The sequence below is a fragment of the Uloborus diversus genome, chromosome 7, assembly GCF_026930045.1.
Source record: "Uloborus diversus isolate 005 chromosome 7, Udiv.v.3.1, whole genome shotgun sequence".
Taxonomy (NCBI): Eukaryota; Metazoa; Arthropoda; class Arachnida; order Araneae; family Uloboridae; genus Uloborus; species Uloborus diversus.
The window spans coordinates 133236198-133260058 of NC_072737.1; the positions used below are offsets into that span (position 1 = coordinate 133236198).

General features: G+C 34.9%; 1 protein-coding gene across 2 annotated transcripts; it reads right to left on the reverse strand.

The window, feature by feature from the left end:
* Nucleotides 1-6084: 6084 nt before the first annotated feature.
* On the reverse strand, nucleotides 6085-23664 carry LOC129226101 (ARL14 effector protein-like). 2 transcript variants are annotated; one of them, XM_054860698.1, is made up of 4 exons: nucleotides 23523-23664; nucleotides 13085-13149; nucleotides 9936-10134; nucleotides 6085-6392 (listed from the first exon to the last, which is right to left on the reverse strand). In XM_054860698.1, the coding sequence occupies exons 1-4, from the start codon at nucleotides 23613-23615 to the stop codon at nucleotides 6384-6386; spliced, it is 366 nt and encodes a 121-aa protein (XP_054716673.1). In that variant the 5' UTR covers nucleotides 23616-23664; the 3' UTR covers nucleotides 6085-6383. The 2 variants fall into 2 exon arrangements, with proteins under 2 accessions (XP_054716673.1, XP_054716672.1); XM_054860697.1 differs by lacking the exon at nucleotides 6085-6392 and having other exon boundaries at nucleotides 9834-10134.
* Between the last annotated feature and the right edge of the window lie 197 nt (nucleotides 23665-23861).

Consider the following 23861-nt stretch of genomic DNA (forward strand, 5'->3'; position numbering starts at 1 on the left):
TTTTTTATTCAGTAGTTCTCACCTTTGCGCGTGACTGTTTTTCACGTGCTCTGTTTCGCTCATTCATAGTTTGAGCGATTGTGAGGTATTTTGGAACTATTGAGTAATTCGCAGTTTATAGCCCTCCTTTAGGCGCGTGAATCTGTCAGATGCAATATATATATACAGTCAATTCGCGATAACTCGAACCTAAAAAGATCGACAAAAAACTTCGACTTATCGGAAGTTCGACTTCCGATAGTTTTGGTTTTTGACATTTTAATATTAAAAACCATCAAATGTTTAAATTAATATGTACATATAACAGGCAAAATTACAGAACTTAAAAGTTTTTTCGCACAATATGTAGTTTCTCCGTGAAGAGTTCTGAAGACGAAGTTTGTGTCTGGTCTTTAACTTCTCCAGCCATCCACCACTGGCGTGGAATTTTTTTATATTCAGTAATATAACAAAATTCATTGCTTTCTCACGCAGCAAAGACCCACTTATAGGAATGGAATGGTCTTGATTTCGATACTGCTGGAACCACTTTAATAGAGCTGATTCTACTTCAGGAAAGGTGCGCATCTTCATTCGTTTCAAATGCGGATTTATGGATTCGTACTGCTTTTGAAGAATTTTTCTTTTGATTGTTGGATTCCTTTCAATGTCACAAATAAGATTTGGTTTGTTTTCTAAATCTAAGGTTTTTAGCTTTCGTTTAGACATCTTTAATAGTAAAGACAAATCTTTCTCTCTCTCTCTCGCTCGGGAACGCATCAGCTAATGATTTAACTAAAGAATGAAGGGGGACGCATCAAAACTTAGGTCAGCCTTTGAATAAAGGTACAATCAGTTGAGTTGACAACTTGACAGCATAAAAGCAGATTCGTAGTCCAGCAACATGTCTAATTGTAAACAGTACAGTACAACTAAAGAAAAGAAGCTATACTCGTTTCCGCACATGTAACACTTTTACCGCCCATTGCTTTAAAGGTCTAATGTGCAGGAATTGCAAGTGAAGGTGAATGAATTTTTCTCTCATAGTCACTTGATTCTTTCTTCCTTTTTTTCCCATTCCTTCGAAATAAATTTCGAATCATCTTTGAAAAAACTTCGAGTTAAAGGAAGTTAACTTCGAGATATAGCGAATAATTAGCATGGAATTAAAGACAAAGGGATCGGGACTTGATAAAAACTTGGAGTTATAGTAATATTCGAGTTATCGGACTTTGAGTTATCGCTAATTGACTGTATATTGTTTACCTTCTCTTCTTTTAGCATGCATATATGTTTCCCCAATTGCTATATCATTTTCCTCCGATGAACATCGAATGTTTGGGTGATATAGCCAGATAAATGCTAACTTTTGTTTTTCTTCATTAACAATCTATTACTTTTGATGAGTAGATAATATTATGGTTTCAGTGTAAAATACTGCATCGTAGGTCAATATGAAATTCGCTTTAAAGGTCAAATCTTCCCAATAAAGTGAGGAAATCATCTTGATACGCAACACAGTGTGGCATAGTGGGCAAAAATCCACCGAACTCGCGGGTTTTGAGCTAGGATCTTCTATTATGGCTCAAAATGCGGCAAAATTCTTCGACTATTTCGTAGTGGTGCTACAATTTTGAATTTCTTTACCCCCTAAGCCCCGCAGAGCTCAGAATGGAGTCAAGTCGCGATTTTGAAAACTAAAAAGTATGATCATATTTTTTCCCTGATAGGGGGCTCAATGCTTAGTATAAATCGAGGAATTGGATGATAAATCACAACTTTTGATCACTGCCGGGTATTTAGAAATGCTTTTTTCCACCGTATAAGTCATTAAAAACATGATTTTTCAGGTTTTTCCGTTGAAAAAATGGGTTTTAACGGTCCTCACACATCTTCCGCGCAAGAACAAATATATATTTTGATTCTAAACTACAACTTTTCAATCATTCCCCAAAGTTAAAAAGGTAAAAACCTCCCTAAAACACCGAAAAATCGCTCAAAGTCCGAATTTCAGCTCGAGATCCTACTATTGTCCACGAGAATACATCTATGCAATGGCGTCAAACAGCTTATTTTATACGTATACATTTATGTGTTTACATTTCGAGAAAAAATCGTCTGCGTTCGAATAAAGACCTTTATATTTAAAATTTCCTTATGCTTTTGATGTTTTTAAGAAAATTTAATATAATAAAGTAACAGTTGAGCAAACGTGTAGACGCAAAATTAGTATGTTTGTCTGTTTCCTCGGAATAATCGTAATATCTGAATTGTAAGAGGTATGTTCACTCTTTTACATAAGTATACAAAATAGAAAACTTTGTCCTCTGTTACATAAATAAGTATTTAAACAAATTATGTAAATTACATTTTTTAAAATTAGTTTTCTGCGTGCAAAACCAACAAAACAACATAAATTGTAATATAAATTCAATAAAACTTTATAATAAAGTAAAAAAAAGATGTCTTTACTGTTTTTCATACTTCTAAAGTGAAAGCTAATGGACATATATTTGTAAATATTCGTTCTTAAATTAGAGTGAAGTAAAATTATAATTTCATTAATTCTTTCAGTCCTACCTTTAATTTAGCTGTAATCTATATATATAATTCTCTTACGTGCCGGCAAATGAAGGGGTGAATTTCTAAACCTCTGTTGGCAACACTTCGCCGATAAATCATGTAAACAAACTTCTACGTTGTTTTGAAATCTTGAATCACAGAATACTCAACGAACTTTTTTTTTTTTGAGATGAGTTTGAGTCGGGCTGTGGCCCATTTCAACCTTAATCAGCAAAGAAAAGCTCAAAGAAGGCAGGAAACCGTTCTTGAATCCAATTTAAGACGAGCCATTTCCAGAGTTGTATTCTCTGATTCGCTGCCGATAATTTTTAGCGGCTGGGGAATTTTCAGTCAGCAGTTCCTTCAACAGATCAGGTGCGTCACACAATGCCGGTAACCGCACCTTTCCGTCATGGCAACATTTAGTATATTTATTTGCAGTATTACGCTCTTTCTGCCAATAAAGAGCACCACAAAATTCGCATTCTTCACACATTGCTCCACAATCATGTTCATCGGCAATGTTGTTTTGAACGCGTAGGCGCTTTGAGCGTCGTCTATTCTCTGCTTCAGTACGACAGTTCAGTTCAAAATGAATAACCGAGAAAGAATTTACTTTATTCCCTTTTATTCTCAGCTGAAAGGTTTCGCCAAATTTGTTTAGGGTTATAGTAGTTTTAGTATTGTGCAAGCAAAGTAGCCTTGGCGAGTTTTCGCGTTTTTAGTTAAACCATTTTTTTGTTCGTGACGTGGCAAGGATTCAGAATAACAACAAGAAGGACAAACGTTTGAGAAAATATGTTTGGTGCTCTCTGAGCCTGTTTTTTAGTCATGGCCAGCTCTATGTGGCATTATCAAGAACAAGATCTTTTGAAGCAGTGTCAGTTGTGGCTCCCAAACGGGACATTTTTAATTGTGTATATGAGGAAGTTTTCTCAGATTAGAATATATAAGAGTGTAAATATGTAAATATATAAGAGTGTAAATAATGTAAATACATCCCTCGGGGGAGCCTGTAACCCCTAGAGGGCGCGTCCCCAGGTGGCGGATAGGGGAATGCCTTCATTGGTTTTCCAATGGGTGGTAGAAGGAACATAAAATACCTTCCGCGGACCAACAGGTAGAAGTGCAATCTCTCCAAAGCAATGACAGACACTTTTGTATCTATAATGGTAAAGTTGTGCACATTGCCAAGGCAGTCATCTTACATACAGCAAAGTTAAACTGTCGAAAATCTGGCTAAAAGCAGACAAATTAACATTATGAACGTAATTTTCATATTGGTTAAATGGATGGTGACCTAAATGCAATTACCAACTTTAATTTTTACGGAAAATTTTAGCTAGGCTAATGTATTGGCATACAGCGAGCGAGCGAAGCGAGCATGGATCGCGAAGCGATCCACAGGGAACTGCGTAAGCAGTTCCGGGGGTTGGCGAGCGATAGCGAGCAGGGGGCGATAGCCCCCTAGTTTAACCTATAAATGATGTTGTTAGAAAACAACAATGGGGGGCTAAAAGAGTCCATCGGAAGCATCAATTATTTAGTTTAAAACCGTTAGAATTTTAACGTGTTTTTACATTTTAAGTTAAAATTCCAACAAAAACACTTATGTAAAAATAGTGAACATGCCTTGTTTACAATTCGAATATTACGAATTATTTCGATTAAAACAGACAAACATACTAATTTTGCGTCTACACATTTGCTCAACTGTTACTTTAATACATTAAATTTTCTTAAAAACATCAAAAACATTAAGAAATTTTAAATGTAAAGGTCTTTATTCGAACGCAGACGATTTATTCTCGAAAAGTAAACATATAAATGTATACGTATAAAATAAGCTGTTTGCCGCTATTGCAGATGTATTCTCGTGGACAATAGTAGGATCTCGAGCTGAAATTCGGACTTTGAAGCGATTTTTCGGTGTTTTAGGGAGGTTTTTTACCTTTTGAACTTTGGGAAATGATTGAAAAAAAAGTTGTAGTTTAGAATCAAAATATATATTTGTTCTTGCGCGGAAGATGTGTGAGGACCGTTAAAACCAATTTTTTCAACGAAAAAAACCTAAAAATTAATGTTTTTAATGACTTTTACGGTGGAAAAAAGCAGTTCTAAACACCCGGCAGCGATCAAAAACTGCGTTTTATCATTCCAATTCCTCGATTTATACTAATCATTGAGCCACCTATCAGGGAAAAAATATGGTCATACTTTTTAGTTTTCAAAATCGCGACTTGACTCCATTCTGAGCTCTGCGGGGCTTAGGGGGTTAAGAAATTCAAAATTGTAGCACCACTACGAAATAGTCGAAGAATTTTGCCGCATTTTGAGCCATAATAGAAGATCCTAGCTCATAACCCGCGAGTTCGGTGGATTTTTGCCCACTATGCCACACTGTGCGTAAGTATGAAGGGATGCATCAGAGAGATGCAGCACGCCTATTGATGAAGCTTTTTGAAGAGCGCCTAGCGGATGGCTTAGAACTTGGATTAAGAAAGTAGCCAAAGAGGTAAAGCATTGAAATTTCGCGCGGACAGGACGGATGTTTCACAGCATGAAAACCAGCAAATTCAAATTTACTCGTATCATGGTAGCCGAATCATACAAGTTCTATACAAAATAATAATAATAATAATAATAACTTCAATCAAATTTAACTGAAACAAATGAAGGAGATATAATTCGTTTTTCGATGGATTTTGCTAGAAAGATTTATTTTCAATTAAAAATACTTTCTCGTTTAAACGTTTTCTTTTTCCTTTTGAAAATTTCCAGTTAAATGAATAAATAAAGGAAAACGAACTTATAATTTAGCGACGGACATTAATCTTTCGATTTTTCTAAAGGACGGAATTCCTTCCTATCCTCAGTATGGAAAATAACTCCCAGTGATGAAAAAAAAGTGTTTTTAGCAACTTTGAGAAAAATTTTAGTTGTACAATGGAAGCTGGATCTATTATGAAGTTTACCACCCCACTGCTGTGCTTTGCATCAAAGCAAGAATTTGAACCAATGCATCAGCAATGTCCCAAATTTGTTTCTTGAAAAGTGATCTCTTAAATAAATAATCAATTTATTGAAAAATATTTTTCCTTTTCCAAAGGTTCAGAAGCTAAAAGTACTAAAAGAAGAGACATTTGCATTTCATTTGAAAATGTCATTGCACATTTAGTAGAACTTTTCTTTAGAGGAAAACACATCGTACAGTACAGGATCCCGACCAAATTTGTCATCTTTTAAATTTTGCTACCAAGATTCGATTTCATTTAGCAGTTTTTGCACTTAAGCAGCTACAAAAAAAAAAAAAAAAAAAAAAAAAAAAAAAAAAAAAAAAAAAAAAAAAAAAAGGTCACACATATACACACAAACAGACATTTTCCAAAAAGGGCCAAAATGGATTCAGCACACTTCAAAACATGCAAATCTGTTGAAATTCGAAATTTTCATGAATCTAAAATTTTATTCCACGCATTAGATATAAAAGTAATAGACAAAATTATGAAAGACTTCTTTTATCCTATAAAAAATAAGCACAAATGGAATGAAATGCGAAATTCTATGGTTGACATCATTTAACTGGCCATTACAAATAAGGGAAACAAATAATTTCTACGAACTTTCATTCTTCCTGATCGAGTATTGCTTGGCTGCAAAGATAGATGGACTTGTTATTTACAGCCAGAGACGAACTGCCTGACTTTGTCCAGTTAGCAAATGCATATTTCGGCCCCACTTTTGTAAATGCAAGAAGTTTAAGTTGAACAGCGCCGGATCTCGATTTTTCCGGGGTGGACGCAAAGATATGAAACTATCGCTTGTCATCATTTCCCTTTAGTTTAACAGTTCTAAAAAAAAGTAAAACATAAAAATATGTTAACAACTTTTTTTTTTTTTTTGTGCCTTGAAGGAGAGAAACTAATAGTTACAAGTCCTAAAAGGCACGTTTTTAAGGTTTCTATACCAACATAGGACGGACACGAAGGAGAAGATCGCGTCAGGGAACTCCCCTGAAATTTTTCGAAATTGGTTATCTACATTCGAGGGAGGATCCAGAAGTTTTCAAGGAAGGGGTCATTTTATTTTTAGTACTTATCTTTTACTACAACGTATGCTGGTTTTCCCTGATATCGGAGAATCTTACGGTAACGTTAGAGAATTTTTCCCTTTTTTTAAAAAAATTGAAGTAAATTTTAGCTTATCTTTTCGGACGATAGAATGTCGAAGGCTCCTCCCGGAAATTTGAAGTAGAAATGCAATCCTTGCAAAATAAATGATGGAGCACGGAATTATCAGGGTTCTCCGCGGAAACTTTCCGACATAGAACTATAAAACACGCAAAACCATTTCTGGTAACTGAAGTTTTAAAAACATCATTTTATGATAGGTTTAGACACGGCACGGCATCACATCACATCACACCCGAGGGTCCCCTGTTCCTATCACAGTAATTTAGACACGGCAAAAGAAATGTGAAGAAGTTTGCCTTTGGGCATTTTTTCTGAAACTGAAAACAATTTTAGGCTATAGCGCAGAAGAAAGGGTTAGGGAGCTCTCCCGTAGAAATATCTACAAGTGAAATTTTTAGCAATCTCTAGTGACTTAAAGGAAATTTTTTGACATGGAAGCCTAAAATACGCAGTTGTACACTATATTTGACGACGTTAGGACAAAGCCTTGACGTTAGTTACATAAAGTAAAATCAGGTGACTCTTCTCCGAAAATTTTGCGAATTTGGCGTTCTCAAAACGCGACTAAAGGCCGATTCACATGGCGACCGATCCGTCCGTCCGTTCCGATTTTTTTGCTGCCAATCTGGTTTTCGAATCCGTTGCCATGACAGCACGCCGAATTTCTCGGCTTCCGTCACGTTCTGGCGATGCTGGATTTTGACGGCCGTCCGATTCGGGGAGCGAATGTGATAGCCAATCAAAGGAGAGACGCTGTTTTAACTTTTGCGGGAATGTTTCTCGTTTTGTTTACTGCTAGTTTCGTACAAAATTTGAGGTTATTTTTAAAAAGACAGCTGATGTTTTTCAAAATGAGAATGCTTTGAAGTTATATGAGGGTTACTACTCAATTATCTTTATTTTGCGTAGAATGCTTAATTACATATAATTACGTGAAAATTTAGTTTTGCAATTTCTTTTTTTGTCAAAAATAACCCTGCAGCTCATAGTAACTTGCATAACCAGCTCCTAACGCTAAACATTAGCAGTGAGACCATTAACGAAACCCATTATTATTATTATTTAAATTAGTCAGTAGAAGTTTTTGAATCTTTGTTTGAATAGTCATTGTTTCAAAATGTTATGAAGCAATTCATATTTTAACCAAGCAAAAAAAAAAAAAAAATCATGCAAGTTAAATCTTTTATGGTTATGCGTTAAAATTCAGTTTAATCCTGCTATATTATGACACTTAGCTTCAAAAGTCGTCAGATCCTAATGATATTAAACTGTCTTAAACATTTGCTGGACTTTTCAAACTTTTGAATAAATAGGCTTTGCCACGAACATATGCATGAACATAATATGTACTATTTTGCCAGAAATAGCCTGACATTTTCAAAAATTGTCACTTTTTTGGATTTCTGGATAAATTTAATAATCGAATTCTTTTGTAACGTTTGTCATTTTAAGAGTATACTTTAGCTCACTTCCCAGTAAAAATTTAGTTACGCAACATTTTTACTGGGAACGAATCCAACAACAAATTGAAGAAGTTAAAGTTTTTTATCGATCATCCTGAATCGTAAAAAGAGGAAACTTGTACAAAAATTTATCTCAATATAAATATTTTAAGACAATTGTTTGTAAATTTAAGAAATAAATAGTAATTCAAGTGAAAATCCATGTTTAAATATAGAGAAAACTCCTTTATTTAAAGAACAATGTTTATATAATTAAGGACATTTTTTTTGCTATTTTTAACAACATTTTTTCAGTTAAGAGCATTTTTAAAGATTTTTTAGGCCATCAAAGTCCGGGACCTAATTATATAACGCTCAGTTATTACTAAACGATTGAAATCTTAGACCAAAATTTTTTTTAAATGTTTTAAGAGACGAAGAGTGCTCTAGCTTGAACTTATATGAAATATCAACACCTATTGCAGTAGCATCAAGTCGAAGTTTCATCTGTGGCGTGCCTAGATTCCTTTCAGACTAAATAAAAAAAAAATTTGTGTATAATTGTCATTAAATTTTTACTTTTTTGCGAAAACTTCAACCAGCAAGTTTTTTCAAAATATTTGAACATTTAATCTTTTTCTCATATATTCTATTGAAGATCAAGGGGGGGAGGGAGGAGTGGAATGTGGTACAGATGGTTTTTTTTATGTATTTATGTACAATTTTCATTCAATTTTTACGTTTTTGCTAAAACTTCAACCAACAAGTTTTTCCGAAAGAAAAAGTATAATGATAATAATAATAATATTTCTCTCATAAATTCTTTTTCATATAAAAGGGTGGGGAGGTGTGTAGACACGTTTTTGACAGAAATGTTGTAGACAGAAATTTGATAAATTTTCTGTTACACTACTTGCTTATCGTTCGGCCATTTTAATTTCTACTGGCCCAAATTCTTCTGAACGTTCAAAGTGATCCTACTAACCTCTTGCTTGACGTTCGTGGCAAACAATAATGTATTTTTAAAAGGCTTATTGCAATCACAGCAACAGCGCTTATAACTTCTTGTTAAATTTATTTTGATTAGGTGAGCGACAAAAGAACTGCATTAGATGCTCGCTCTTCACCATTAGCGGGTGAACAGCTTCACGTGGCTATCGGACGGAGCTAGTATGAATGTTGCAATATTTTCACCCCCGTCCGTCACTTCCGATAAATCGGAATGGGCGGACGGATCGGTCGCCATGTGAATCGGCCTTAAGGCTTCGTTTGGTGACGATAAGAGTAATAAGGGATTGGAAGTTCGGGCTTTTCACCCAAACTCTTTCTTGAATCTTAAGTCGATTTCCAAGTCTTTTGGAAAGAAAGGTTTGAGGGTTCTCACACGGAAATTTCTAAAAGCGATAAAGCTATCTTTGGTGACATTAGGGAAAGGAAGGACTTTCCGGGACCTTCTCCTGGTTGTTTTCCAGAATGTTAAAGGCGCAGTTTCAGACCATACCAATCACATTGAAGCCAGTTTAAACTGTAGAGAAAAAAGGCAATAATAAATTTTTCCCCCACGTATATAACTTTGCTCGCTGTCAAATTTTAAAGCTTTATAGCATGTTCTGCACTGGATAGAAAAGAAAAAAAAACTCATAAGATGTAACACAGATAGATTTATTTTTACATACATTACGAGAATACAATTTCACATTTAATAATGCTATATAAATTGTTAGAGGAGTTTAAATTATTTCAAAAGAGGATTTTTTACTTTATCTTCTTTTCCTTCAATCTCATATCCTACACATTCAGATGTACGGTTTTCACGACACCTAAATCCGCATTTCTGGGAGTTGCAGTTTTTGCACGGCATCCAACAGCCAGAGCATTTCAAATTTAGACAGTCACACATGTCTTTACCAGTACTGATATGAATTCCATTTTCATCATATTTTCGTTTCTTGGGTGGCCTAAAATGTAAATCTATATATATATATATATATATATATATATATATATATATATATATATATAGAATGCAGATAAATTTAAAAAGAGGTAAACGAACACTTTTAAATGCAGCAATTTGTTTAAAATATCCAGGAACAAAAAGTTATGTGCTATTAGAGTTTTTTTTTTTTTTTTTTTTTATAGTCCCTAAATTAAAACCTATTAAAACATATGGAGTAGTATAATATCATATTACAGTGGGTGCCGGCTGATTGAATCAACCGTTTTAATGAATCAAATTGTCAAAAACAAAATAAAACACAGCTTTATTGAATCATCCGCTTTGTGGAGGCAAAACTGTTTGGAACAAACGTGATTCATATAAGTGACGGTCACTGTATATACAGGGTTCAAAATTAATAGCGGGGTTTAAACTTGTTATAATATTTATTACACCAAACTTACAGCCACAAGTATTATATCAAATGAAGAAAAACTCAAACAGTTTTTTACATAATAGCCTACAAGTGTTCAATGTGAGCACCATTCGTCACTCGGCACACGTCAAGGCGATATGCGAGTTCTTCCCAAACTTTGATGAGTGTCTCATTAGTAATTGCTGCAACAGCTGTTTCAATCCTGTTCCTTATAATTCGGGAAGGTCGGCTGGCAGTGAAGGCACATACACACGGTCCCTTAATTAACCCCCAAAGATAGAAATCCCACTGCGTTAGGTCGGGTGACCTGGAGGCCATGGGAAACAAGCCCTGTCATTAGGCCCCTTACGACCAATCCAGCGGTCGGGTACAGTTAGGTTAATACAATCGGGTACCTCATTATGCCAGTGAGGCGGCGCACCATCTTGCTGAAAGATGAAGTTTTCTGGTTCATCTTGTGTCAGTTGAGGGAAGAGCCATAGCTGTAAAGTATCCAGATAAGGCGGAGGATTGCAGCAGAAACATTCCAGGCGCATGCGCACTGATGCCAACAAACAAAACTGAGTTTCTCTTTCATTTGATAAATCACTTGTGGCTGTAAATTTGGTGTAATAAATATTATAACATGTTAAAACTCCGCTATTCATTTTGAAACACATTGTACATTTATTACGCCTTTATGCGATATGGCGTACATAGAACCCACGCGGGGGGGGGGGGGAGGGGAGCGCAAGAGATATGAGGGCACACGCTCTGAAAAAATTATACTATGTTTAAATTTTCTCTTTTGAGGGGGGGGGGGAGGGTGCACTTATAAATCTTGCGGGAGAGCGCGAAGTCTATGCACGCTATTGTACGAGAACAGTGGATATTTTGAAACATTGTATTGATGCACTTGTAATAAAGTCACATTAACCCTCCCCCCCTCCTCCATTATAAGTATTATCTTCATTTTTTTTTACACTCAGTCAATCACAACTCTCCTTTTTATCAATGCAGTATAAGATATTCATTTCCAACCATTTTTACAATATGCTTCATTTATTATTATTATTTTTTTTATTATTATTATTTGCAGTTCATTTGCATTTTTTCAATGAGCCCATTAGTAAAATTTTGTGTAACTTGTTTAGACTATAATGAAATAACGAATAAATACCTTAGTTGCTTCAAAATTTAATGAATCCATTAATCAACATTTTGATGCATAAAAATTGCAAATAACTGCAGACACTGTTTCGGTGTTACAAGGAACACCTTTTTCAATGCAAAGAATGCTTTTAGTTGAAAACTAATCAGAGGGATTTGAACTGTTCAAAATCGAACGAAAAATTGTTCAAATCAAAAAGATATTTTCTATACATGCTCTTCAAGAGATTTTTTTAACAAAGTTTGAAGCAAATTTGTCTTTAAGTTTGGGATTTATATTTGCTTTGAAATTCCTTGTAGGCGCTAATGTCAAGTTTTTTTGAACTGCTCAAAATTGAACGAAAAATTGTTCAAATCAAAAAGTGAAATATGGGTATCAGGTGTCCTCGCTGAGATCTTTCGAACGAAAACAAAATTGGTACGAACCGGACTATTTATTCAAAAGTTGGGGGGGGGGGGGGGGAGCCAGACAGACCGACAGACATTTTTTTCCCATTTCAAAACCCTACTTTCCAATTTTCAATTTTCCGATATTTATTTAATTACCTTATTTATTTTTGACTTTTTATGTTTTTCGCGATATTTGAAAGACGCATTAAGCCTTCGTTCATGCTTTTTTCTTCTTTCTCTGACTTTTACTGGGAAAGTAGGCTAAAAAGCAAGAGTTATGAAGGGGGAGCACCAAAATGCAGAAGTTTGAAAGACCCTTTATTTTATTTATTTATTTTTTTCTAAATGAAGGAGTATTGGATTTTTGAAGAACAGTGAACCCTGCACAACAATGAAATAGTGGGGTCTTGCATGTAATGACACGAGTTTCATTGTTGGTGACGTCTGAGTGTTTCCCGATCCGGTGATATTTTGGTTATCACATGTATAATATGCTCTTCGGTAATCACTGTAAAACTTAAAATATCTAACGATAAAAGCAGGGGATTTTTTTTTTCTTCTTCATTCACTTTTTTTTTCCGTCGCTATCATAGTGAACAAATATAATTTATCAGTATTCAGCCAGGAATATTCTGACAAGCCGTAACCAATATTCAACCAAGCAGAATATTCTGCCTTAAGACCAACTACTGTAGCGATTGAACAATCATTGTATCCCAGATTGAGGGGTTCATCATAAGAAGTATTAATGACAAGAATGGCATTGAAATAATTCTTCGTTTTAAAATATTTTTTACATTAGAAAAGTAGCTGCCTTTTAAAACCTTCCGCCCTAGTTGATGCGACGACTCGACCCCCTACGAGCTGGTCCTGCACATATTTATATATCAGTAAACAAAGCCGAAGTTCTTAACATTATTTGCACCACAAAGAGCATATAATTTTTTAAGTATAAAGAGGTACAGGGAAAAAAAATTATGGAACAGAAACTTACAGCGCAATACTGCTGGAATCAGAAGAGCTTTCACTTTCAGAAGTAAGTACGATGGCCTCTTTGTTCTAAGTATCGAAGGAAATACAAGAATATTTATAAACATCAGTTTACACAGAAGTGTCTTGAAGAATTGAATAAGCTATTTTAAAAACACATTCTAATACTAAGAGCAGACCCCGAAGTGGTTTTTTGAGGGGAAAAAGTAGGAAATAAGGAATCAAAAGTAGGAAAAGTAGGAAAAAAATCACTTAAAAAAGTAGGAAAAAATAGGAAGAGATAGGACTACACACACGTTAAGATGACTGACAATCATTAGGATGAAAAATAAATCGCAAAAAAAAAAAAAAAAAAAAACAATAATAATAATAATAATAATAATAATAATACTCCTATTTTGGTTCAATAAAACCATTTTTGTTAAAGATTTGTTTTGTCAAAAACGAAAACATTCCTTCGAGAGCATCCATTTCATTTAAAAATACTATCACTTTCAGCTCCTGTTATCATAAACTATGATACAAAAGCAAAGCAAATATTAAATTAGTTCTAGTTAAAAATAATCAGCAGCTGACATGCATTCTTGCATAAACTGAAGCAGATGTTTGAATTTGAAAAAAAAATTAATTTGAATTTTGACACCTTGAATTGAAATTATACTTTTCGCAATCACGAGTGTGTTTGTGTGTGGGGGTATGTGTGTAGGCATGTGTGTTTGTGTGTGGGGGGGGGGTATGTGTATGTGTGTGTAGGCATATGTTTGAGTCTGTGTGCAGGCATGAATGTGTGTGTAGTTGTGTGTATGTGTTTGTGTGTGTATGTGTGTGTAGGTATATGTGTGTGTATGTGTGTGTAGGTGTATGTGTGTGTATGTGTGTGTAGGTGTATGTGTGTATGAGTTTATACAAATACAAATGTGACGACCAGCAACAGGCTCTGGGTCCAGCTAGGCTGGTCCTAGTTAATTAATTAGTCCCCAATGAAGATCAATAGCCCTCTTAATGCTATCCACTCCCTTGCTCATTACCGCCTCTTCTGGTAAGCTATTCCAAGTGCCCACGACCCTGCTAAAGTAGTAGTTTTTCCTGATTTCCAAGTTAGCCTGAGATTTAAATAGCTTAAAACAATGACCCCTTGTCCTGCTTTTCCTGCAAAAAATTTAATCCATTTACATCTTTCATTTTGATAAATTTAAATAACTGAATCATGTCCCCTCTGACTCTCCTTTCCTCCAAGCTATACATGTTAAGCCTATTAAGTCTGGTATCATAATCTAAATCTGAGAGTCCCCTTACTAATTTAGTTACCCTTCTTTGAACCCTTTCCAATACAAAAATATCTTTCTTCAGATAAGGCGACCAAAACTGAACAGCATACTCCAAATGAGGTCTTACTAAACTCCTATATAAAGGCAGAAGAACTTTCTTAGATCTGTTTGAAATAGATCTATTGATGAACCCAAGCATTTTGTTGGCTTTGTTACTAGCAATACTGCACTGTTGACTAAACTTGAAGTCCTGATTTATAAAGACACCCAGATCCATAACATTTTCTGCCTGATTTATGACTGAACCCTGTAAACGATATCTCATACGCTTATTTCCATGACCTAAGTGTAGCACTTGACATTTCCCTACATTAACTGCCATACCCCATTTATCTGCCCACTTAGTAATATGATCTAAATCCTCTTGCAGCGTTTTACTTGTTCTTCATTTTCGACAATCCCCATAACTTTTACATCGTCAGCAGAACAATTCATGCTTCCAGAAATATTTTCATTGATGTCATTCATAAATATAATAAACAAAAGAGGCCCTAAAACTGATCCCTGAGGAACCCCACTTAAAACATCACTCCAATTAGAATGATTTCCTCTCACAACTACTCTTTGCTTCCTACCAGTAAGCCAATTTCTAACCCAAAGTAAAGTTTTTCCTCCTATTCCAATGTCAGCTAACTTGCTGAGAAGAACAACATGCGGTACCTTGTCAAAAGCTTTTTGAAAATCAATATAAACAACATCCACACGTTTTTTGTTATCTAAAGCTGAGGTAACCTTGTCGTAGAAATGCAATAAATTAGTAGTACAGGATTTACCTTTACTGAAACCATACTGCAAACTAGTCAACAGACTATTAGTCTCTAAGAACATCATGATCTTAATTTTGATCAAAGTTTCGAAAATCTTACAAATCACCGAAGTCAAACTTACAGGTCTATAATTCCCAGCAATACCTTTATACCCCTGTTTAGACGTTTGTATGTGTATGTGTTTGTGTGTGTAGGTGTATGTGTGTGTTTGTGTGTGTAGGTGTATGTGTGTATATGTGTTTGTATGTGTATGTGTTTGTGTGCGTATGTGTGTGTAGTTGTGTATGTATGCGCGTGTGTGTAGGACATGGATGCAACCTGGAGACGGCTTTCGCTATAGGAGCAGCATCGTGAGGAACCGGTCGACGGTGATGGTGCAGAGGGTGGCGGTGGAAAAATAAAATGATAGGACGCCAAAAACAGTCAAGTGAAAGTAATAAGCAATCGTGATTGCTCAAAAAAAAGGAAAAGGACTGAAAATGCAGAACTAAAATAAAATGTGTTCTTAAATATGGGACATAAAATTTATAATAAAATAATTAAACTAAATAAAAAACGAAATAAGTCAACTAAATAGTTTGTACTATGTTATGTATTTTTAACATTCAACATACATTTTTACGTGAAATACACCGCCAGCTCAGTCATTTCCAGCCGAGGACTGCAGTTTCGTGCTTATTAGCACTCATCAGCCCGGCATAGGAAAGTGACTGAGCTGGAGATGGAAAACCTCTTAAGGAAGCCAAGAGTGTGAAACAAACTAGTAGCCAATATAGAACTAGCAGCCCAGACGAGTGACCGAAGCAATGGTTTGGTTCAACTCGAAGATTGAACGCAAGGCAAGGTATATTCAGTAAATTACCGCCCATTAGTCAGGGCTAAAGCAGAAATACATGAAATACACCGCCAGCTCAGTCATTTCCAGCCGAGGACTGCAGTTTCGTGCTTATTAGCACTCATCAGCCCGGCATAGGAAAGTGACTGAGCTGGAGATAGAAATACATCGCCAGCTCAGTCATTTCCAGCCGAGGACTGCAGTTTCGTGCTTATTAGCACACATAAGCCCGGCATAGGAAAGTGACTGAGCTGGAGATGGAAAACCTCTTAAGGAAGCCAAGAGTGTGAAACAAACTGGTAGTCAATATAGAATTAGCAGCCCAGACGAGTGACCGAAGCAACGGTTCGGTTCAACTCGAAGATTGAACGCAAGGCAAGGTATATTCAGTAAATTACCGCCCATTAGCCAGGGCTAAAGCAGAAATTCTATATTGGCTACCAGTTTGTTTCGCTCTCTTGGCTTCCTTAAGAGGTTTTCCATCTCCAGCTCAGTCACTTTCCTATGCCGGGCTCATGAGTGCTAATAAGCACGAAACTGCAGTCCTCGGCTGGAAATGACTGAGCTGGCGGTGTATTTCACGTATTTCTGCTTTAGCCCTGGCTAATAGGCAGTAATTTACTGAATATACCTTTCCTTGCGTTCAATCTTCGAGTTGAACCGAACCATTGCTTCGGTCACTCGTCTGGGCTGCTAATTCTATATTGGCTATCAGTTTGTTTCGCACTCTTGGCTTCCTTAAGAGGTTTTCCATCTCCAGCTCAGTCACTTTCCTATGCCGGGCTGATGAGTGCTAATAAGGACGAAACTGCAGTCCTCGGCTGGAAGTGACTGAGCTGGTGGTGTATTTTACGTATTTCTGCTTTGGCCCTGGCTCATGGGCGGTAATTTACTGAATATACCTTGCCTTGCGTTCAATCTTCGAGTTGAACCAAACCATTGCTTTGGTCATTCGTCTGGGCTGCTAATTCTATATTGGCTACCAGTTTGTTTTGCACTCTTGGCTTCCTTAAGAGGTTTTCCATCTCCAGCTCAGTCACTTTCCTATGCCGGGCTGATGAGTGCTAATAAGTACGAAACTGCAGTCCTTGGCTGGAAATGACTGAGCTGGCGGTGTATTTCACGCATTTCTGCTTTAGCCCTGGCTAATAGGCGGTAATTTACTGAATAAAACATACATTTTTGTTTCAGGCACGTTATTTATGGGGGTCAATTTCTCCCCTCCCTGGCTTTGGAAAATTAATGCTTGTGCGGTTTTTGTTGTTTGCAGATAAAATTTGCATTCAGTATACTGCCGTGCTAAGCACAAAAGTGGTATCTACACTTTTTGTCAAAATTGAGTTATTGTCACGAGGTGGGTCTTTATAACATGTTTTACCCCTATGCAATGTTTTATTGTCATTTGGGAACTGGAACTATTTTTTTAAAAAATCTAAAAAAGTGAAATCTGGATCAAATACATGGAGGTGTAAAACTTTAAATAGTAGTCTTTCGGTTTGACCTCAACTCCAGATACGACTTTTGCGCTTAGCACAGCAGTATACATCCTTCGCTAGCCACCTCGGGGGGGGGGGGGGGGGGATCAAAGTGATGAGTCAGTTCTAATTTTAATCAAGCAATAAAAACAAATATTGTTTTAATGGTTTGATGATTTTTACCTCCTTCTTGTTCCAAAATTTTTGTCACAAAAATAAAAGGAAACATCCATGCAAGGTAAACATAACATTTTTATCAAAGACAAAGATTAGTTACTAACGTTTCTCTATGCAAAAAAGGGAAGGCATGCAGTTTATCTCAATCCTCACCATACAACAAAAATATTCATTCGAAAATTGTTCTCTAAATTGAGAGTGAGGGGGGAGCACCTGACATCAAATGCCTGCATATATCTCTTTCTCCCCCTCTCCCTTTGATCAGGTGCACTAAGTAAAATAACTTACAGTAGATACGCCGCATCGGTATAATTGCCGCACCCCGAGTCTGCCAAAAAAATTTCAAATGCTCAGAAATGTCGCATTGCCATAAACACAGCACATAAAAATGATGTGCAACTCCTCGATATTGATGATATATCAGAGTAGAAAATACCCATTAAAAAGAAAAAAAATACATATTAGTTAGTAGCTCTATCCCCCAACTTTTAAAAATATGAAGAAATAAAAACAAAATATTGCATTTAAATTGATTTCCGATTTTTCTCCAAAAATCAGGAACGTTTTGCCCATCCAGGTTTTGCTACATTTTTTTTTTTGCAAATACACTCTTTGCAAGGAAAGAAAATGAAATTTTATAATATTGTTTACGATTTAGAATGAACAATAATCACAACTATGTACGAAAAAAGTTTCCGCGATTATTTTTGTAGTAGTCAGTTTTTGCGAATTTCTGTTATCTGTCGCTTTTATGTTGTATAAAATATGTATACCTAGTGTACAAGTTTTTCATTTTTTGCTTCCTTATGTTCCTTTTAAGGTTTTACATTACCTTTTTGTTTAAATTGAGATCCATTTCACTTGTAATCATACAAAAAATTGGCGAATAGGAAATTCGGTTTTTCCCGCATTTTTTTAACAGTTGGCCGTTTACTTTACTTAAAGCTTCTAATTGATGGGTAAATAATGTATGATTGCATCAGAATGTGCCAGTATCTATTTTTTTTTAGTTTCGTTAATACAGTAGGACTGAAGTCAGGGCGATAAAAAGAAAAGTCGATCATAAACGCCGCAACGGCAAAAAAAGTCACTTACGAAAATTTAACTTTTAAACACACAAACGCCGCGGCGTTCCTTCCAGAAATTACTGTAGTCATTCAATGAAAAGCTAAGGATCCGTTTGTTCCTTTTACTTTTCAAAATCAAAACATGAAGAAAATTATCGGTGCGGCATTGTAAAAATAAGAATCAATGCACAATTAGAAGTGCTATACTAAAGAAAGAAAAAGTAGGAAAAAAAAGGAAAAAGTAGGAAAATAAGAAGAGAGCTCTAAAAAGTAGGAAAAATAGGAACTCTTCGGGGTCTGAAGAATTTTAACAAACGTTGTTTTTGAAAACTAAAGTAGAATCTCATTAACCTGGACTAATAGGGGATCCATGTCATCTAGATTGTTTAAAACGAATTCAACAAAATAACCTATGAATTGGACCAATGCACATAAGCAAAATACTTGAACACAGTAAAAATTGTATTTTGAATTCAAGGGAATGAAATATAAAGCTGCATTAGAGAAAGTTACAAAAATAAAAATACGGCCATACAAGGGCTCTCATATAGGAGGGCCAGGGGGGCTCGAGCCCCCCCCCCCCCCTTAGAAATTAGAACTTTCTTGTTTTTAGTACTTTTTTCTTTGCAAAAATGTAAAAATATTTCTCCAGCCATTAATGGATAAGTTATTAAAAATGTCAAATTTTAATGACTCTAATCTGTCCTGAAATTGGTTTTCATGTTGAAAATATCATGCTAAACCATGGTTAAAATATCTGAGTCCCCCATTACAATTTTGCATATGGGTGCCCATGCGGCCGTACAAAAATACATTATTGCGCTGACGCATTTTTTATTTTTACAAAATGTACATTTGAATGGCTGTGCGGATAAATCGAAGTCCGGATTAATGAGTGTTTACTGCAATTATTAATCAATGTTTTAATCACTTCAATTTAAAAATAACATATTGAAATTTAGCTACTTTTGACGTAAACCAAATTGAAAGTTTCAATGATTATCACCAAATTTATAAAGTTAACTTACATGTAGAACAAAAAATTTCTTCATGGCTTACTCTGCAAAACATTTTGTTACAATAATTAAATGAAATCTTTCCGAACATTCTACAAAGTTTTCTTCTGGGATAAAGTAAATTTTTTTAAATCTTTTTGCCGGATTTCCTTTCGTCCTCAGAAAGTTTTTCATTCAAATATCGGATTCTTTCAAATGTTCTTACTCGAGAAAAAGTTTAATAGCTTCTTTATATGGGTCAGGAAATTGTTTTTCCAATACAGAAGAACAATAAAATGGCCTAGTTTTAATACAATCATAAGAACACTAATGCATCTAATTAGAAAAATTTAAATGATCACAAAAAAAAATATAAAAAACTCCCCAAAAAATAGATACACGATTTAAATAATCATGATATAAGGTACTAATTTTAAATATATTGTGCTCATTTTCTGTCCCCCCTCTTTCCACTTTTAAGTCATTGTCGCATCAATGTGAATTATTAATTATTTTCAGCAAGTGGATATCGTGTTCAAGAAATTGGTTAGTTAATTGTATTGAATAATATTTTCAAAGAAATTTTGTGCATTACATCTAGATGCATTGTAATTCTATGGTTATTTGTTGAGTGAAATTTATTACGGTCTCACAGTGCCCTTACTGAACTAATAAAATATCATAAAAGTACATTGCGACAAGGTTGAGCCAAATTTTACATTAAAAAATACCTTTGTACACCACATTATATAAAATTTGTCTTGTTCTGTCTTCACTTATTAAAATTATTCTGGAAATTATTTATTGAAGCAGCTTCAAAGTTAATATTCCATTAAAAAAATTATTTTAAAAGAGAAAAAGAAGTTTGTATTCCTAATTTTTTGGTGTGTTTTGTGCCCTTTAAAATCTTGAGGGAAAGCATAAGTTTCCATAACTTTTTCAGTAATTCGGCCTTAGGCCCTCGGCACACAAAGGCCATTTTTAATACTTCAAAATACAATTATACAGAAATATTTTCATTTCTAAAAAATGTGACCTTTATGTCTACTTTGAACGTGAAGCAAAAATAACATACAACAGATTTGGCGCAGGAACAGGAGCTTATTCAGGGTGGCGACAGATCAGGGAAAAATCATGGAACTTTATTAATCAGGGAAAAGTCAGGGAAATATCAGGAATTTTGAAAAAATAACAAAAAATCAGGGAAAATTGATTTTATCAAGAATTTTTTTTTTTTTTTTGCTTTACAAAATTGAGTTCTCTAATTCCCTATGCATTTTCCGCCAATTATCTGTTCAAAAAAAAAGTTAAATTAATGAGGTGCAATTATACACTGCCGCATATTTGCGCATCTTTTTTCCTCAACATCAAAATATTGAATCTCACTTATTAACCACAGGATGAACTTCCTAAGATTGCTTCTGTGTCTGTTAGGTTGTTTATTTTACCTAGCTTGAAATTTCCTTCCACGCTTTCAATGCTACGTAAAATAAACAACCCTACAGGCAAAGAGGAAGCCTTCGTTAATGCCTTAGCTCCTTAGCCTTTATTCCATTGTCTCAAAGTAATTTATTAGCATACTGTAATCGTAATTTCAAGAAGAAATCTTTGGTTTTTGAATTAATACTACAAAAGCTTAAAAGTTATTGCCACCACAGATCATAAAGGTTTTCTTTTCTTCAGTCTTAAATGATACTTTTATTTTATAACCAAGTTGTATTCTTCTTTTATATATTTTGAAATTACCTAATTGCTTTTTTTCTTTCTTTCATTTCAAAGTTATTTGTTACAAAAGCAATCTAAGATTTTTTTCGTTACATACTGAAATCATTTGAAATAGAGTTAACTTGTGTACTTAAGTAAATATATTTTTTTTATTGTTCAAATGCTGTATTCATTCATTAAAACCTATGTTCTTGATTAGAGAAAAGCTCCCTATGAATGGATGTCAAATGGTTTCATCTTTTTTTGCATAAATATGTCAGTTAGTTATATAAGAATAACTACATTCCTTCTATTCTTCTTAAAATTCTTATGCTAAGTTCTGGAAGTAAAGTTTTTTTTATTTTAATTTTCTATATTCTTTCCATATAGAAAAATTTAATATATTATTTTGTAGGTTTTTTCCCTCAAAAAATTTGACTTGATATGTTTTTTTAACAATTTTATTAAAAAAGTAGAATCTTTTAAAAATATATCTTTAATTCAACAACTTAAAACGTTTAAAATACTGCATTTTATACAAACATACAATGGATTTCAAGTACAGCAAAGAAAGAAAACCATTATCATTGGTAACGTAAATCAGGGAAATTTGGTGAACTTAATCAGGGAAATCAGAGAAAAGTCAGGGAACTTTTTTTCACAGTTCCTGTCGCCACCCTGTTATTTCTGAAGATGCCCTAGTCAAATGTTATGAGACATTTCCAAATCAAAATCAAACCTTGAAAATAATATTCATATCCTTATTCATAATGAGTGATTTTTAACCTTGTCTGGGAGTGGCCCGGGGCCCTCCAGCTATCGCTTTTACAGAGTAAAAATTCTTAAAGATTTTAGCTTTAATAGACGTACCACAGTTCTTTGGGCAAACACTGCGGATTTTGTCCCACAGAGTGTACCTGATGACGTCAAAAACAAGTTTCCCCTCTCGCTGTCCCCTTGTCGGCAGAAAGAAGTTCAAAGGAATGAGCCAGCACTTGTATTCTTAGGCTCAGTTGTGGGACCCAGTCCCCTCACCCCCCTGCCTATCTCCTTGGAGACCCAGCTTAAATATGACTAAGCGGCAAATCAGTTATTTTCAGAATTGTAGCACTTTTAAGTTTTTCAGGAATTTTTGATAAATCAGTTTTTTTGATGTTTGCAAAACCAGCAAACCACTTACGTTTACAATTTTTGCAAACAGAAAAGATTATTTTTAAAGTTATAAAGTTATTTTTTGCGCAATCACCCATGCAGGAGCTGCTCCTCTGGTCCTGAGCATTCCACTAGCAACACTGTCCACAGCTACCCCCTCCTCCTGGGCGGTGCCGTCCATGTCTCTACACACACACACTCCTATACACACACACTCCTATACACACACACACTCCTATACACACACACTCCTATACACACACACACTCCTATACACACACACACACACTCCTATGCACACACACACACTCCTATGCACACACACACACACTCCTATACACACACACACACACTCCTACACAGACACACGTCTACACTCATACAGGTCCTTACACCTATGCACACACCTAACCATCCAGACCCAGGAGGAGCAGGCTTGGGAGGACAGGAGTTGTTTCTACAAAAAATAGCCTGTAACGAGAAGGGTCCTGTCGCAGCTCGTGATTGCGAAACATTTTGTTCAGTGTTGTATTGTGGACTAAAATTGCTATTGGACTTAGGATTTAGAAGCATGAAATTTAAAAAAATTAAATACAGAAATTGTGGTTATTTAGAGTTTTGTTGATGGTGTGCAACAGTTAATGGTTGAAAACTACTGTTTCAAAGCATGTTTTCTTTGCTTATTTAAGAAAACGAAATGACAGCTGTCACTTGTTTTCCGCATATAAACAAGTAGTATGATTTAAAATGTCAAAAAAAAAAAAAAAAAAGTCAAGGTGAACTTATGATATCATAACATATTAAATTTTTGAACATTCCTCCATACCATGCTTAAAAAGTCGTTTTTAGTAAAGTTTTCATCTACTTTTCATCCCGTTTGTTTTCTCAACACTTACGTGACAGAATTTACTTTGTACTGTTTTACAAGTGCTCAATACTTACATCATTCGATTCTTTTTTACGAGATCTCAGAGATTTCGAAGAATTTGAACTGTCATCATCGTTAGAGATTTTTGAATTTCGGCGCAATTCCATAATTACCCTCTTTATTTTGATGTTTGTTTTGGATTTTGCTATGGAATTCAGAAAAATAATGTGATTGGATAATTGACTATAATGCCATTTTTTCAAAAGAAACTGTTTGAAAATTGTCTTCCTGCCCAACTTCGAAATTTAATATAAAAGTAATAATATTTCGTTCATAAAGTCGCTTAGTAATGCTTTACTTTGTTTCCAATGCAAACAAATGTATGTACCAAAGTTTTTTTTTTTTTTACTTTT